The sequence below is a fragment of the Pongo abelii genome, chromosome X (assembly GCF_028885655.2).
Source record: "Pongo abelii isolate AG06213 chromosome X, NHGRI_mPonAbe1-v2.0_pri, whole genome shotgun sequence".
Classification (NCBI taxonomy): Eukaryota; Metazoa; Chordata; class Mammalia; order Primates; family Hominidae; genus Pongo; species Pongo abelii.
The window spans coordinates 160501889-160512829 of NC_072008.2; the positions used below are offsets into that span (position 1 = coordinate 160501889).

The following is a 10941-nucleotide window of genomic DNA, read 5'->3' on the forward strand; positions in this document are numbered from 1 at the left end:
TGGGGGCGGGGCGGGCCTGGGGGCGGGGCGGGCCTGGGGGCGGGGCGGGCCTGGGGGCGGGGCGGGCCTGGGGGCGGGGCGGGCCTGGGGGCGGGGCGGGCCCGGGGGCGGGGCGGGCCCGGGGGCGGGGCGGGCCCGGGGGCGGGGCGGGCCCGGGGGCGGGGCGGGCGCTGCCCCGGAGCTGGAGCCGGCCTCTCCCTCGGCGCGGCAGCCCCCCTCCCGCGAGCCCACAGACGCGCTCACAGCCGCAGGTGGAGCGGACTCAGCCTTTATTCCGCGCCTCGGCAGGCGGGGGTGGGGGCGGGGGTGGAGGCGGGGGTGGGGGCGGGGGCGGGGGCGGGGCGGCCCAGCAGGGCGCCCAGCATCTCCTCGCACATGGCTAGGCACCGCGGCACGTGGAAGCAGCCTGCGGGTAGAGGCGGGCAGGTAGTGAGGGCCGGGGGCAGCCAAGAGGCGCAACCCCTGCGGCCCCGCCCTCTCCCCCACTCACCTTTGAAAGGACCTCCCTTGATGGAGAGGGCCACCTTGCCCTCTCGGCTCAGGTAGCCAAACCATTCCCCGTACTCGGGATCGCGAAACTGGAATAACAGAGACAGTGACAGCTAGCGCCTGCAGGACCCGCCCAGATGCCACTGCATCGCTACCAGGGGTCAGAGCCTGGGTTGACCCCAGGTAATGTGGCTCCAGAACCAGCGATCTTAACCGCGACACTGCGTCCTCCACAAAGATGAAAGCAGGGGTGGGCGCAGCAGGCAGGCTACAACTATATAACCGACTGGGCAAGGGGACGAGACACTGCTAGATGGAATGAAAGAACTCTGCCCTGGGGTGTAGAAACGTTCTCTATCGGGCCGGGCTCTGTGGCTTGCGCCTGTAATCCCAGCACTTTCGGAGGCCGAGGTGAACGGATCACCTGAGGTCAGGAGTTCAAGATCAGCCTGGACAACATGGTGAAACCTCATCTCTACTAAAAATACAAAATTAGCCGGGCGTGGTGGCACGCACTTGTAATCCCAGCTACTCGGGAGGCTGAGGCGGGAGAATAGCTTGAACACAGGAGGCGGAGGTTGCAGTGAGCCGAGATCACGCCATTGCGCTCCAGCCTGGGTGACAGAGTGAGACTCCATCTCAAACAAACAAACAAAAAAGTTCTCTATCGTGATTGTAGTGGTAGTTACGTTGATTCAAAGAAACAAAGAATCCGGCCGGGTGCAAAGGCTCAGGCCTGTAAATCCCAGCACTTTGGGAAGCCGAGGCGGGTGGATCACGAGGTCAGGAGATCGAGACCATCCTGGCTAACACGGTGAAACCCCGTCTCTACTAAAAATACAAAAAAATTAGCCGGGCGTGGTGGCGGGTGCCTGTAGTCCCAGCTGCTCGGGAGGCTGAGGCAGGAGAATGGCGTGAACCCGGGAGGCGGAGCTTGCAGTGAGCCGAGATCGCGCCACTGCACTCCAGCCTGGGCAACAGAGCGAGACTCCATCTCAAAAAAAAAAAAAAAAGAAAAGAAAAGAAACAAAGAACCCTGATGGAGGCGACGGCCTGTCATGAAACTCTTAAGAAGTGACTCCCTTGGAGCTCCCATTCCCGGCTTCACAGGCCTGTCTTCCAGCAGATGCACAATCTCATCAGACTCCTGTCCTGGCTCACCATTGGTCCCAAACTCATCTCCTCCTCCCTCTGCCCCTGCCCACTGCCCATTCCACTCTCTTTCCTTCTCTCTCCACTAGCATTCCATGGGGCACCTGTCTCAGGGAGGCTTGTTAGTTCAGCCCCTTCTCAAAAGGATCATGGAATCAATTACATTGAAGTCCACTATGAAAATGTCTCTTTAAATGGTGGCCCATAAGAGTTGGTGTATTCTTCTTTGTAGGAAGTAAAACTAGACCTGGGCTGGGTACAGTGGCTCACGCCTATAATCCCAGCACTTTGAGAGGCCGAGGCGGGAGGATCACTTGAGGCCAGGAGTTTAAGACCAGCCTGGGAAACATAGTGAGACCCCACCTATACAAAAAAAAAAAAAATTAAGGAATTAGCTGGGCATGATGGCACACAGCTGTAGTCCCAGCTACCTGGGCGGCTGAGGTGGAAGGATTGCTTGAGCCCAGGAGGTTGAGGCTGCACTGAGCCATGATTGTGCCACTGCACTCAGCCTGGGCGACAGAGACCCTGTCTCAAAAAAAAAAAAAAAAAATACATACATACATAAATAAAAACTAGTTCTGTGTGTATTCATTCTATCTTTTGAGTTACATTGTTCAAGTCCTTACTTATTTTTTGACTGCTTGACATGCCACAGGAAGGTAAAGAAGAATTTCCTTCAATGTCTGGATTTTTGCCTTCTGTATTCTGTTATGTTGGTTGATGCATAATGACTTACTTGTTTTTTTGTTTGTTGGTTGGTTTTTTGGTTTTTTGGTTTTTTAAGACGGAGTTTCGCTCTTGTCACCCAGACTGGACGGAGTGCAGTGGCGTGATCCCAGCTCACTGCAAGCTTCACCTCCCAGGTTCCACTGATTCTCCTGCTTCAGCCTCCTGAGTAGCTGGGATTACAGGCACCCGCCACCAAGCCCGGCTAATTTATTTACTTATTTATTTATTTTATTTATTATTTTATTTTATTTTTTTATGGAGTTTTGCTCCTGTTGCCCAGGCTGGAGTGCTTCCCGGGTTCAAGTGATTCTCCTGCCTCAGTCTCCCCAGTAGTTGGGATTACAGGCACCCGCCACCACACCCGGCTAACTTTTTGTATTTTTAATAGAGATGGGGTTTCACCATGTCAGCCAGGCTGTTCTCGAACTCCTGACCTCAAGTGATCCGCCTGCCTCGGCCTTTCAAAGTGCTGGAATGACAGGCGTGAGCCACCGCGCCCGGCCCAATTTTTGTATTTTTAGTAGAGACGGGGTTTCGCCATGTTGGCCAGGCTGGTCCAGAACTCCTGACCTCAGGTGATCCACCCGCCTCAGTCTCCCAAAGTGCTGAGGTTACAGGCATGAGCCACCATGCCCAGCCGATTTACCTGTTGATTATAACTTTTGTAATTGTTTAATGTCATCTATATCTTATTAAAATGTATTCCTTCAATTTCATTTTTGAGTTATAACTGGTGACCCCTAACACATACTCTATGAATGCATTAAATATTAAGATATAGCTTCAGGTCTAACAACCCTGGTGGTTTGGAAGTAGTGATGAGCATATGTGATACTTGCAGATGTCTCTCTAACTGCAATGCAATATAAACACATCTGGATCTCTATCGGTGACAAAGCCAGGCACTTATATTACCAATGTGGTTCATTGCCTCCACTCATAATGGAAGGAAATGCTAGTTTGAGTTAGAGGTTAGTACAAATAAAGATGTGATTCTCCGCGCCCGGTTTCGAAGCCCACAGACCCCAGAATAAGATCCCCTGCTATAGTCCTCGCAGTACCAGGGTTCACCAGTGGAGTCGGAGTCGTGGCTTTAGAAACACATGATGAATCTTCATTCGTTCACCACCCAGGCCTTGCCACCACTGGATGCCATGCCCTCTCCTGCGTTCAGCAGCTCGAGTTGCCTCCTGGGCAGCAGTCAAGACACCTTATCACTCTGCTCCTAGCACTTGGGCTTCAGGGAGCCCCTGGCTTGGTTTTCTTCCTACGTCACCACTGATTCTTATCTCCTTTGCTGGGCCCCCGTTTCCCTTTTTGCCTCATAGATCTCAGCAGCATCTGTACTTTTTTTTTTTTTTTTTTGGGGGGGGACCAATTCTTGCTCTTGTCCCCCAGGCTGGAGTGCAATGGTGCGATCTCGGCTCACTGCAACCTCTGCCTCCTGGGTTCAAGCGATTCTCCTGCCTCTGCCTCCCAGGTAGCTGGGATTACAGGCACCCGCCACCACGCTTGGCTAATTTTTGTATTTTTAGTGGAGACGGGGTTTCACCATGTTGGCCAGGCTGGTCTTGAACTCCTGACCTCAGGTGATCCACCTGCCTCAGTCTCCCAAAGTGCTGGGATTACAGGCGTGAGCCACCGCGCCCGGCCTTTTTTTTTGAGACATAGTCTTGCTCTGTTGCCCAGCCCAGGCTGGAGTGCAGTGGTGTGATCATAACTCATTGCAGCCTCAAACTGGGCTTAAGCAGTCCTCCTGCCTCCGCCTCCTGAGTAGCTAGGACTACAGGTGTGCATGACACCCAGCTAACTTTTTAAAATTTTTTGTAGAGACCAGGTCTTGCTATGTTGCCCAGACTGGTTTTGAACTCCTCGGTTCAAGCAATCCTCCCGTCTCAGCCTCCCAAATTGCTAGGATTATAGACATGAGCCACTGTGCTAGGCAGCATCTACATTCTTGTGATACTGAAAACATTCATGGTGAGTCCAGATCTCTCCGTCTGAACTGGAGACTCAGGAATCCCACTGCTGCTCCACCAGACTGTGAACCCTCTGTCCCCACCAGCTGCCACCTGGGCCAGCCCTCACTGGCTGGGATGACAGCTACAGCTTCCTCTGCTGTCCCAGCTTCTGCCCTGTACCCTACAGACTTCCCCCATAACACCCCCCCCTCCAAGCCCCAGGACCCAGGTAACAATGGAATCAGACCAGGCAGCTGGAGTCCGTCCCTTGCCCACTCTGCCTTTATCCTCCCGGGCTGCCAGGCTCCCCTGCTGTGCCACATGCCCCACCCTGCCCAGACTCCCAGTCCCTCAGACAGACCCCTGATTGACTTGGTCCCTGCTCAGTGTTTCCCTGCTGCCACCCCATAGGAAAGAGCCCCCCCACAACCCTCTCCAGTGGTATTATTCCCACAGCTGTCACTCTCACCACCACCTAGGTCTGCTTGCTTACAGTCTGCTCCCCCCGCCCCCACCACGAAAATTCAAGCTCTAGGAGGGCAGAGGCTTCTTCTTTGTTGACTGAACGAACAGCACTGGGGCTCCGGAAACTCTCAGACCAGCTGAGCGACTGTGCTCAGCGAGGGGGCAAGAGGGCAGCCGGGCCAGACTTCCCCCATCCTCCCATTCAGCCTCTAGAGGGGACAAGGAGGCAGCTCTCACCTGGCGGAAGGTGTACTCAGCCACTTGGTAGAAGAGGCGCAGCAGCACAGGGTCCCCACTGTCACTGTAACCCATGAGGAAGGCAATCATGGCTTCACTGTGTGGCCACCAGAGCTTCATGGCCCACTCCAGCTGAGGGGAGAGCAGGGGCAGGCATCTCAGCAGGACACTCCCGTCCCCAACTTTCCAGACCTGGCTGCGTCTCCATTGGCCCAAGCTACTGGAGGTGAATTGAGGGACATCTTTGGAAGTTCTGAAGGACTTGAATAGACACCTTGACTTGAATAGAGGTGAATTGAGGGACATCTTTGGAAGTTCTGAAGGACTTGAATAGATCTTTGAATAGACACCAGGGCCCCAGACGAATGGCATATATGTCTGAGCATCAGCGTTTCTCCAGCTCCCTGGTGGCCTCCATATGACATGGGACTGGGGAGCACTGGTGTCAGAGGTGTGTGAACCAGAGCAACTCCATCTTAAACAGGAGCTGGGTCAAATGAGGCTGAAACCTACTGGGCTGCATTCCCAGACGGTTGAGGCATTCTAAGTCGCAGGATGAGATATGAGGTCGGCACAAAATACAGGTCATAAAGACCTTGCTGATAAAACAGTTTGTAGTAAAGGAGCCGGCCAAAACCCACCAAAACCAAGGTGGCCATGAGAGTGACCTCTGATCATCCTCACTGCTACACTCCCACCAGTGCCATGACAGTTTACAAATGCCATGGCGACATCAGGAAGTTACCCTATATGGTCTAAAAAGGGGAGGCATGAAAAATCCACCCCTTGTTTAGCATATCATCAAGAAATAACCATAAAAATGGGCAACCAGCCGGGTGCAGTGGCTCACGCCTATAATCCCAGCACTTTGGGAGGATGAGGCAGGCGGATCACCTGAGGTCGGGAGTTCGAGACCAGCCTGACCAACATGGAGAAACCCCGTCTCTACTAAAAATACAAAATTAGCCAGGCATGGTGGTCCATGCCTGTAATCCTAGCTACTCGGGAGGCTAGGGCAGGATAATCGCTTGAACCCAGGAAGCAGAGGTTGCAGTGAGCCGAGATGGCGCCATTGCACTCCAGCCTGGGCAACAAGAGCAAAACTCCACCTCAAAAAAAAAAAAAGGCAACCAGCAGCCCTCAGGGCTGCTCTGCCTATGGAGTAACCATTCTTTTATTCCTTTACTTTCTTAATAAACTTGCTTTCACTTTGCATTGCGGACTCGCCCTGAATTCTTTCTTGGGCAAGATCCAAGAACCCTCTTCTGGGGTCTGGATCACGACCCCTTTCCTGTAACACTGGCACAGAAGCTGAGAGCAGGCCTCTAGGTTCCAATCCAGCCCCAGGTTACCCTCTAGAGAAGCACCCACCTCCCTGGGCAGAAAGCCTTAGAACAGCGTGGGTCACACATGGCCCTGGGCACTCTCCCACCTGGGTGGGGCAGAAGTCATCAGCATCCTGGAAGTAAAAGAGGCCTCCGTGGTCAGGGTCCCATCCGGAGCGGAAGGGCAACAACAGGAACTTGTCAACCACATGGGCTCGAAGTGCGGGGTCGCCTTTCCGAATGCAATGACGGAGCAGAAACCAGCCGGCTTCCAGCGCGTGGCCTGGTGAGGGTTGGAGTACGGAAGGGCGGGGGTGGTGTTGAGGGAGGGAACAGAGGGAACAAAACCCCTGCACCCTGCTCCCTCCCTAACAATGAGCGAGGCTCTGAGCTCCCTGGCCCTGGAAGCCTGCTCCTCTACAGAAACCCTCAGCCTTGGGAAGCCCATCCTCTCTCCTCTGCCTCCTCAAGGCGCCCCCCCAGGCACTCCCATATCTGAAGCCCAGAATGCAAAGCTCAGCACTCCCCTCCTCCTGGGTGGCCCCCAGCCCACCCTGCCCCTCACCTGGGTTCTGCTGTCTCCCCAGGCAGCCAGGAAGTTCCTTGCCACCCTCTGACACATTCTCCAGCACAGCTTGTCCATCCCTCTACCGGGAAGGAGCAGAAGGGAATGTTGCCCCCAGCCCTTTCACCCACCCAGCCACCCAACTAGAAAGACCCAGCTCCAGAAATCCCTTCTTCCCTCCCTCTCACCCAAGCCCCTGGACCTGCTGGCTTGGGTGGGCCAGGCTCAGAGGGGCATTTGAGGAGGGGCTGATTCACTCCCTTGGGCCTAGCAAGTTGTTTTTTCTTTTTCTTTTTTTTTTTTTTTTTAGACAGAGTCTTGCTCTGTCACCCAGGCTAAAGTGCAGTGGCCGCAATCTCAACTCACTACAACCTCCACCTCCTGGGTTCATGCGATTCTCCTGCCTCAGCCTCCCTAGTAGCTGGGATTACAGGCATGCACCACCATGCCCAGCTAATTTTTGCATTTTTAGTAGAGACGGGGTTTCACTATATTGGCCAGGCTGGTCTCCAACTCCTGACCTCAAGTGATCCGCCCGCCTCAGCCTCCCAAAGTGCTGGGATTACAGGCATGAGCCACCGCATCCAGCCTGGGCCTAGGAAGTTGTAATCCTCACTTCTGGCCTGATCCTCTCCAGCAGGGGAGGGTGAAACATTGAATGGGGACAGACAGGGCGGGTTTCACGGCGCAGAGGCCTGGAAGGGACTTGGGTGGGGCAGGAGGGGTCTCCTTCTGTCAGGCCTTGCCTGGGGCTCCGCATCCTCCCCTCCAGCCCTCAGGCTCTCCACCTTCCCCAGGTGGGGACATCCTCGAATCTCTGTCTCTCCAGGTGTGTCAAGCCCCAGGGTGCCCAGGGGAGTGGGGGAGTGGAGGGCCTCCCACCACCCCAGCTCCCCAGGCATCCCCCACCTGCACGTGCTGCAGAATCCTCTGGGCGCACCAGTCCCCCAGCTCTCCGTATTTGCCCGCCAGCTCCTCATCTGCCTCCCCGAGCTGCTCCACCAGGTTCAGCAGCATCATGGGCACCGCCATGGGCTCTGCAGCAGGGGCCCCCTGGAGCTGGGGCCGGCCCAGTCCCGACGCGTCCTCCTGCACCCAGTGGACGATCTGATCCATCATCTCCACCGCTTCCGTCTGGGGGTGCAGGAGGCAAGGGGAGGCCCAGGCTGAGGCTACATCCTGTGCCATCCCCCTGGACATGGCCCTGGGGTGGGAAAGCCAATTCCTCTCCTGAACCCAGAGACACCTTCACCCAGGGCCTACTCGGGGCCTAGCACCCAGCATCCAGTAGGAGCCAGTCAGATCTGCCCCACTCTGCCTTGGGGGCTCCCAGTCTGGGGGTGCAGCCCCTTCCAGGCTGTGGGGTCAGGGTCTGGTAGCACAGGGAGCCCAGGGAGGAGGGAGGGGCCTCTTCCCAGTTGGGGGCAGGGCGTGGATAGGGCCCTCTCCGTCTGCGCGCCCCTGTAGGGGTAAGGGAGCGTTCAGAGGTGAAGGGGACTTGGCCCACAGGTGGGTCCATGGGAGGGGACTTGCGTAGTGAGTGGGAATGCATCAGGTGGCCATGGTAGGGTCCCAGGGTGGGGTCTTCAGGGGCACCCTCCTCTCACACACCTGGTACCGTGCTTCCCCTGTGGCCCTCCACAGCTCGTTCATGGCCATGGTGTAGAAACACTCGCTGAAGATGGTCCGCTGCACCTTGACCGGGCGGCCGTCCCGAGTCAGCACAAAGGCACACTTCTTGCCAGGAGGTGCCACCCGGGCATAACGCAGCAAGAACTCACCACCTGGAGGTTGGGGGGTTGGCATGCCAGGAGTAAGGCCAGGACGCCCCGCACACACCACCCTTGAGCCTCCCCAAGTCCTTCGCTGCTTCTAGACCCCTCTAGGAACTCCGCACATATGCCCTGTTGAGTAAACATGGACGGAATCACTGGGAGATGGGTAGGAAGGGGGCACCTACCTGCTTTTGCTGCGTCCAGAAGCTGAGCATGGCGGAAGCGCTCGAAAGTGCGGTACAGGCGACAATACATCCATACCTGCGGGGTACGGGAGGGAAAGTGGCTTAAGTGGCCGGCTGGGGTGAGGTGGGGAGACCTTTGAGGCGATGGGCCGTGTGCCTGAGCTTCCAGTCTGGGAACACTATACCTGCCTCCCCTGCAGCCACACATACTTGAGGTCATCATACACCCGCCCCTCGCGGCCAAGGCACGTGAAGAAGCCCCTGTGGGAAGGCAGAGTTAGCAAAGTCTGGAAGGGGCCTTGCCAGCCCCTCCTGCCCCTCTGGGGCCAGCAAATCTGTGAGGTGCCTGAGAGTGAGAAGGGGCCTCAGGAAGGGCAAAAACCCTGCAGAGGACTCCAGAAGCACGCCGAGTACCCGTGCTCCTGGTCGTGGGAGTGCTCCATCCAGAAAGCCACCACGCGGTCCAGCTCCTGCCCCACGCGCTCCTTCCAGGCCTGCAGAGTCTCTCGCTCTTTCTCCATGTCCTAGGGGAAATGGGGCTTGAAGGCGCAGCCCCCACATGGGACCTAGGCCCCCCAGCCTCGGGAACCAGCCCTCGGGGATCTCCCCACCTCTGTACGGGGCTTCAGACGTCACCATCCCCGGGACCCTCCAAGACAGCACTCCCCCCAAGCACCCCACCACTGGCCTGTTGCGCTCGGAGACCCTTTCTCATCCCTCCCTCTCCTCTAGGAAGCCAGACAGAGTTGGTCGCCGTCCCGTGACTGTCACTCAGCTGACAGAGCCGCGCCCGGCTCACCCACCCCCTCCTCTTCAGGGTTCCGCTGGGCCTGGGGGCGGGGCTTTGAGGCCCCACCCCCCTCACTTGTTCCTGCCGCGACCCTCCATTCGAATGGGCCAGTCCCGCCAGGGCCCCTGCTGGGTGCCCTGGTCTCAAGATCCTGCTTGGTGGGAAAAGCTGGGATGGCCAGCCGGAAGGTCTGGGATGAGGGGGAAGGGGGAACGGGGCTGCCACCCACCCCGCCCTACACCAGGGGCCCCAGCAGGGCGGCTGAGGGCCTTGGCCCTACCAAGCCTGTGGGGCAGGGGTGCAGCAGGACAGGGAACAGGTAGTCGGCCTGAATGCAGAGGTCCCTCTGACCTGTCACCACACAGGGTAGACAGGAGGCAAGTTCTGTTTTTTTTTTTTTTGAGACAGTGTCCTGTCGCCCAGGCAGCTCACTGCAGCCTTGACCTGCCAGGCTCAAGCGATCCTCCCACCTCAGCCTCCTGAGTAGCTGGGACCACAGGTGTGGGCCACCACGCCTGGCTAATTTTTGTATTTTTAGTGGAGACAGGGTTTTGCAATGTTGCCCAGGCTGGTCTCGAACTCCTAAGCTCAAGCGATCTTCCTGCGTCAGCCTCCCAAAGTGCTGGGATTACAGGCGTGAGCCCCCGCGCCCAGCCTAGCAAGTCCTCTCTTTTGAATCAGTTTGTCACCAACTACCTCAACAGTCAGTAATGGGCAGCCATTGGTGCTAGTTTTTTTTTGTTTTTTTGTTTTCCAAGATGGGGTCTTGCTCTGTCGCCCAGGCTGGAGTGCAGTGGCACGATCTTGGCTCACTGCAACCTCTACTTCCCGGGTTCAAGCAATTCTCCTGCCTCAGCCTCTGGAGTAGGTGGGATTACAGGTGCCTGCCACCACGCCTACCTAATTTTTTTTTTTTTTTTTTTGTATTTTTAGTAGAGATGGTTTTTCACCATGTTGGCCAGGCTGCTCTCAAATTCCTGACCTTGTGATCCACCTGCCTCGGCCTCCCAAAGTGCTGGTATTACAGGTGTGAGCCACCGCGCCCGGCCTTGGCACTGACTTCTTTACACAAGTGACACAGCTCTAAGGCCAGACAGTAACTGCAGGTAAGAGCCCACACCGCCCTTCTCTGGGCCTGTTTTCCAGCTGCCCAGATCTGTCTGTAGCTCTATGACTGACCCGATGATGCTACGAGGCAGCTGGGCTGAGGTGTTTCCTACCTTCCAGGCCAACAGTCCACAGAATGGTTCTAGCCTCTGGGTGTG

The 10941-nt window shown here is 56.5% G+C and overlaps 1 protein-coding gene across 2 annotated transcripts; it reads right to left on the reverse strand.

The window, feature by feature from the left end:
• Positions 1-252: 252 nt before the first annotated feature.
• RENBP (renin binding protein) lies at positions 253-9796 on the reverse strand. 2 transcript variants are annotated; one of them, XM_054545241.2, is made up of 11 exons: positions 9575-9796; positions 9301-9410; positions 9072-9147; positions 8887-8962; positions 8538-8710; positions 7836-8060; positions 6927-7008; positions 6469-6644; positions 5037-5168; positions 491-578; positions 253-406 (listed from the first exon to the last, which is right to left on the reverse strand). In XM_054545241.2, the coding sequence occupies exons 1-11, from the start codon at positions 9599-9601 to the stop codon at positions 270-272; spliced, it is 1302 nt and encodes a 433-aa protein (XP_054401216.1). In that variant the 5' UTR covers positions 9602-9796; the 3' UTR covers positions 253-269. The 2 variants fall into 2 exon arrangements, with proteins under 2 accessions (XP_054401216.1, XP_024096551.1); XM_024240783.3 differs by having other exon boundaries at positions 263-406; positions 9498-9585.
• Between the last annotated feature and the right edge of the window lie 1145 nt (positions 9797-10941).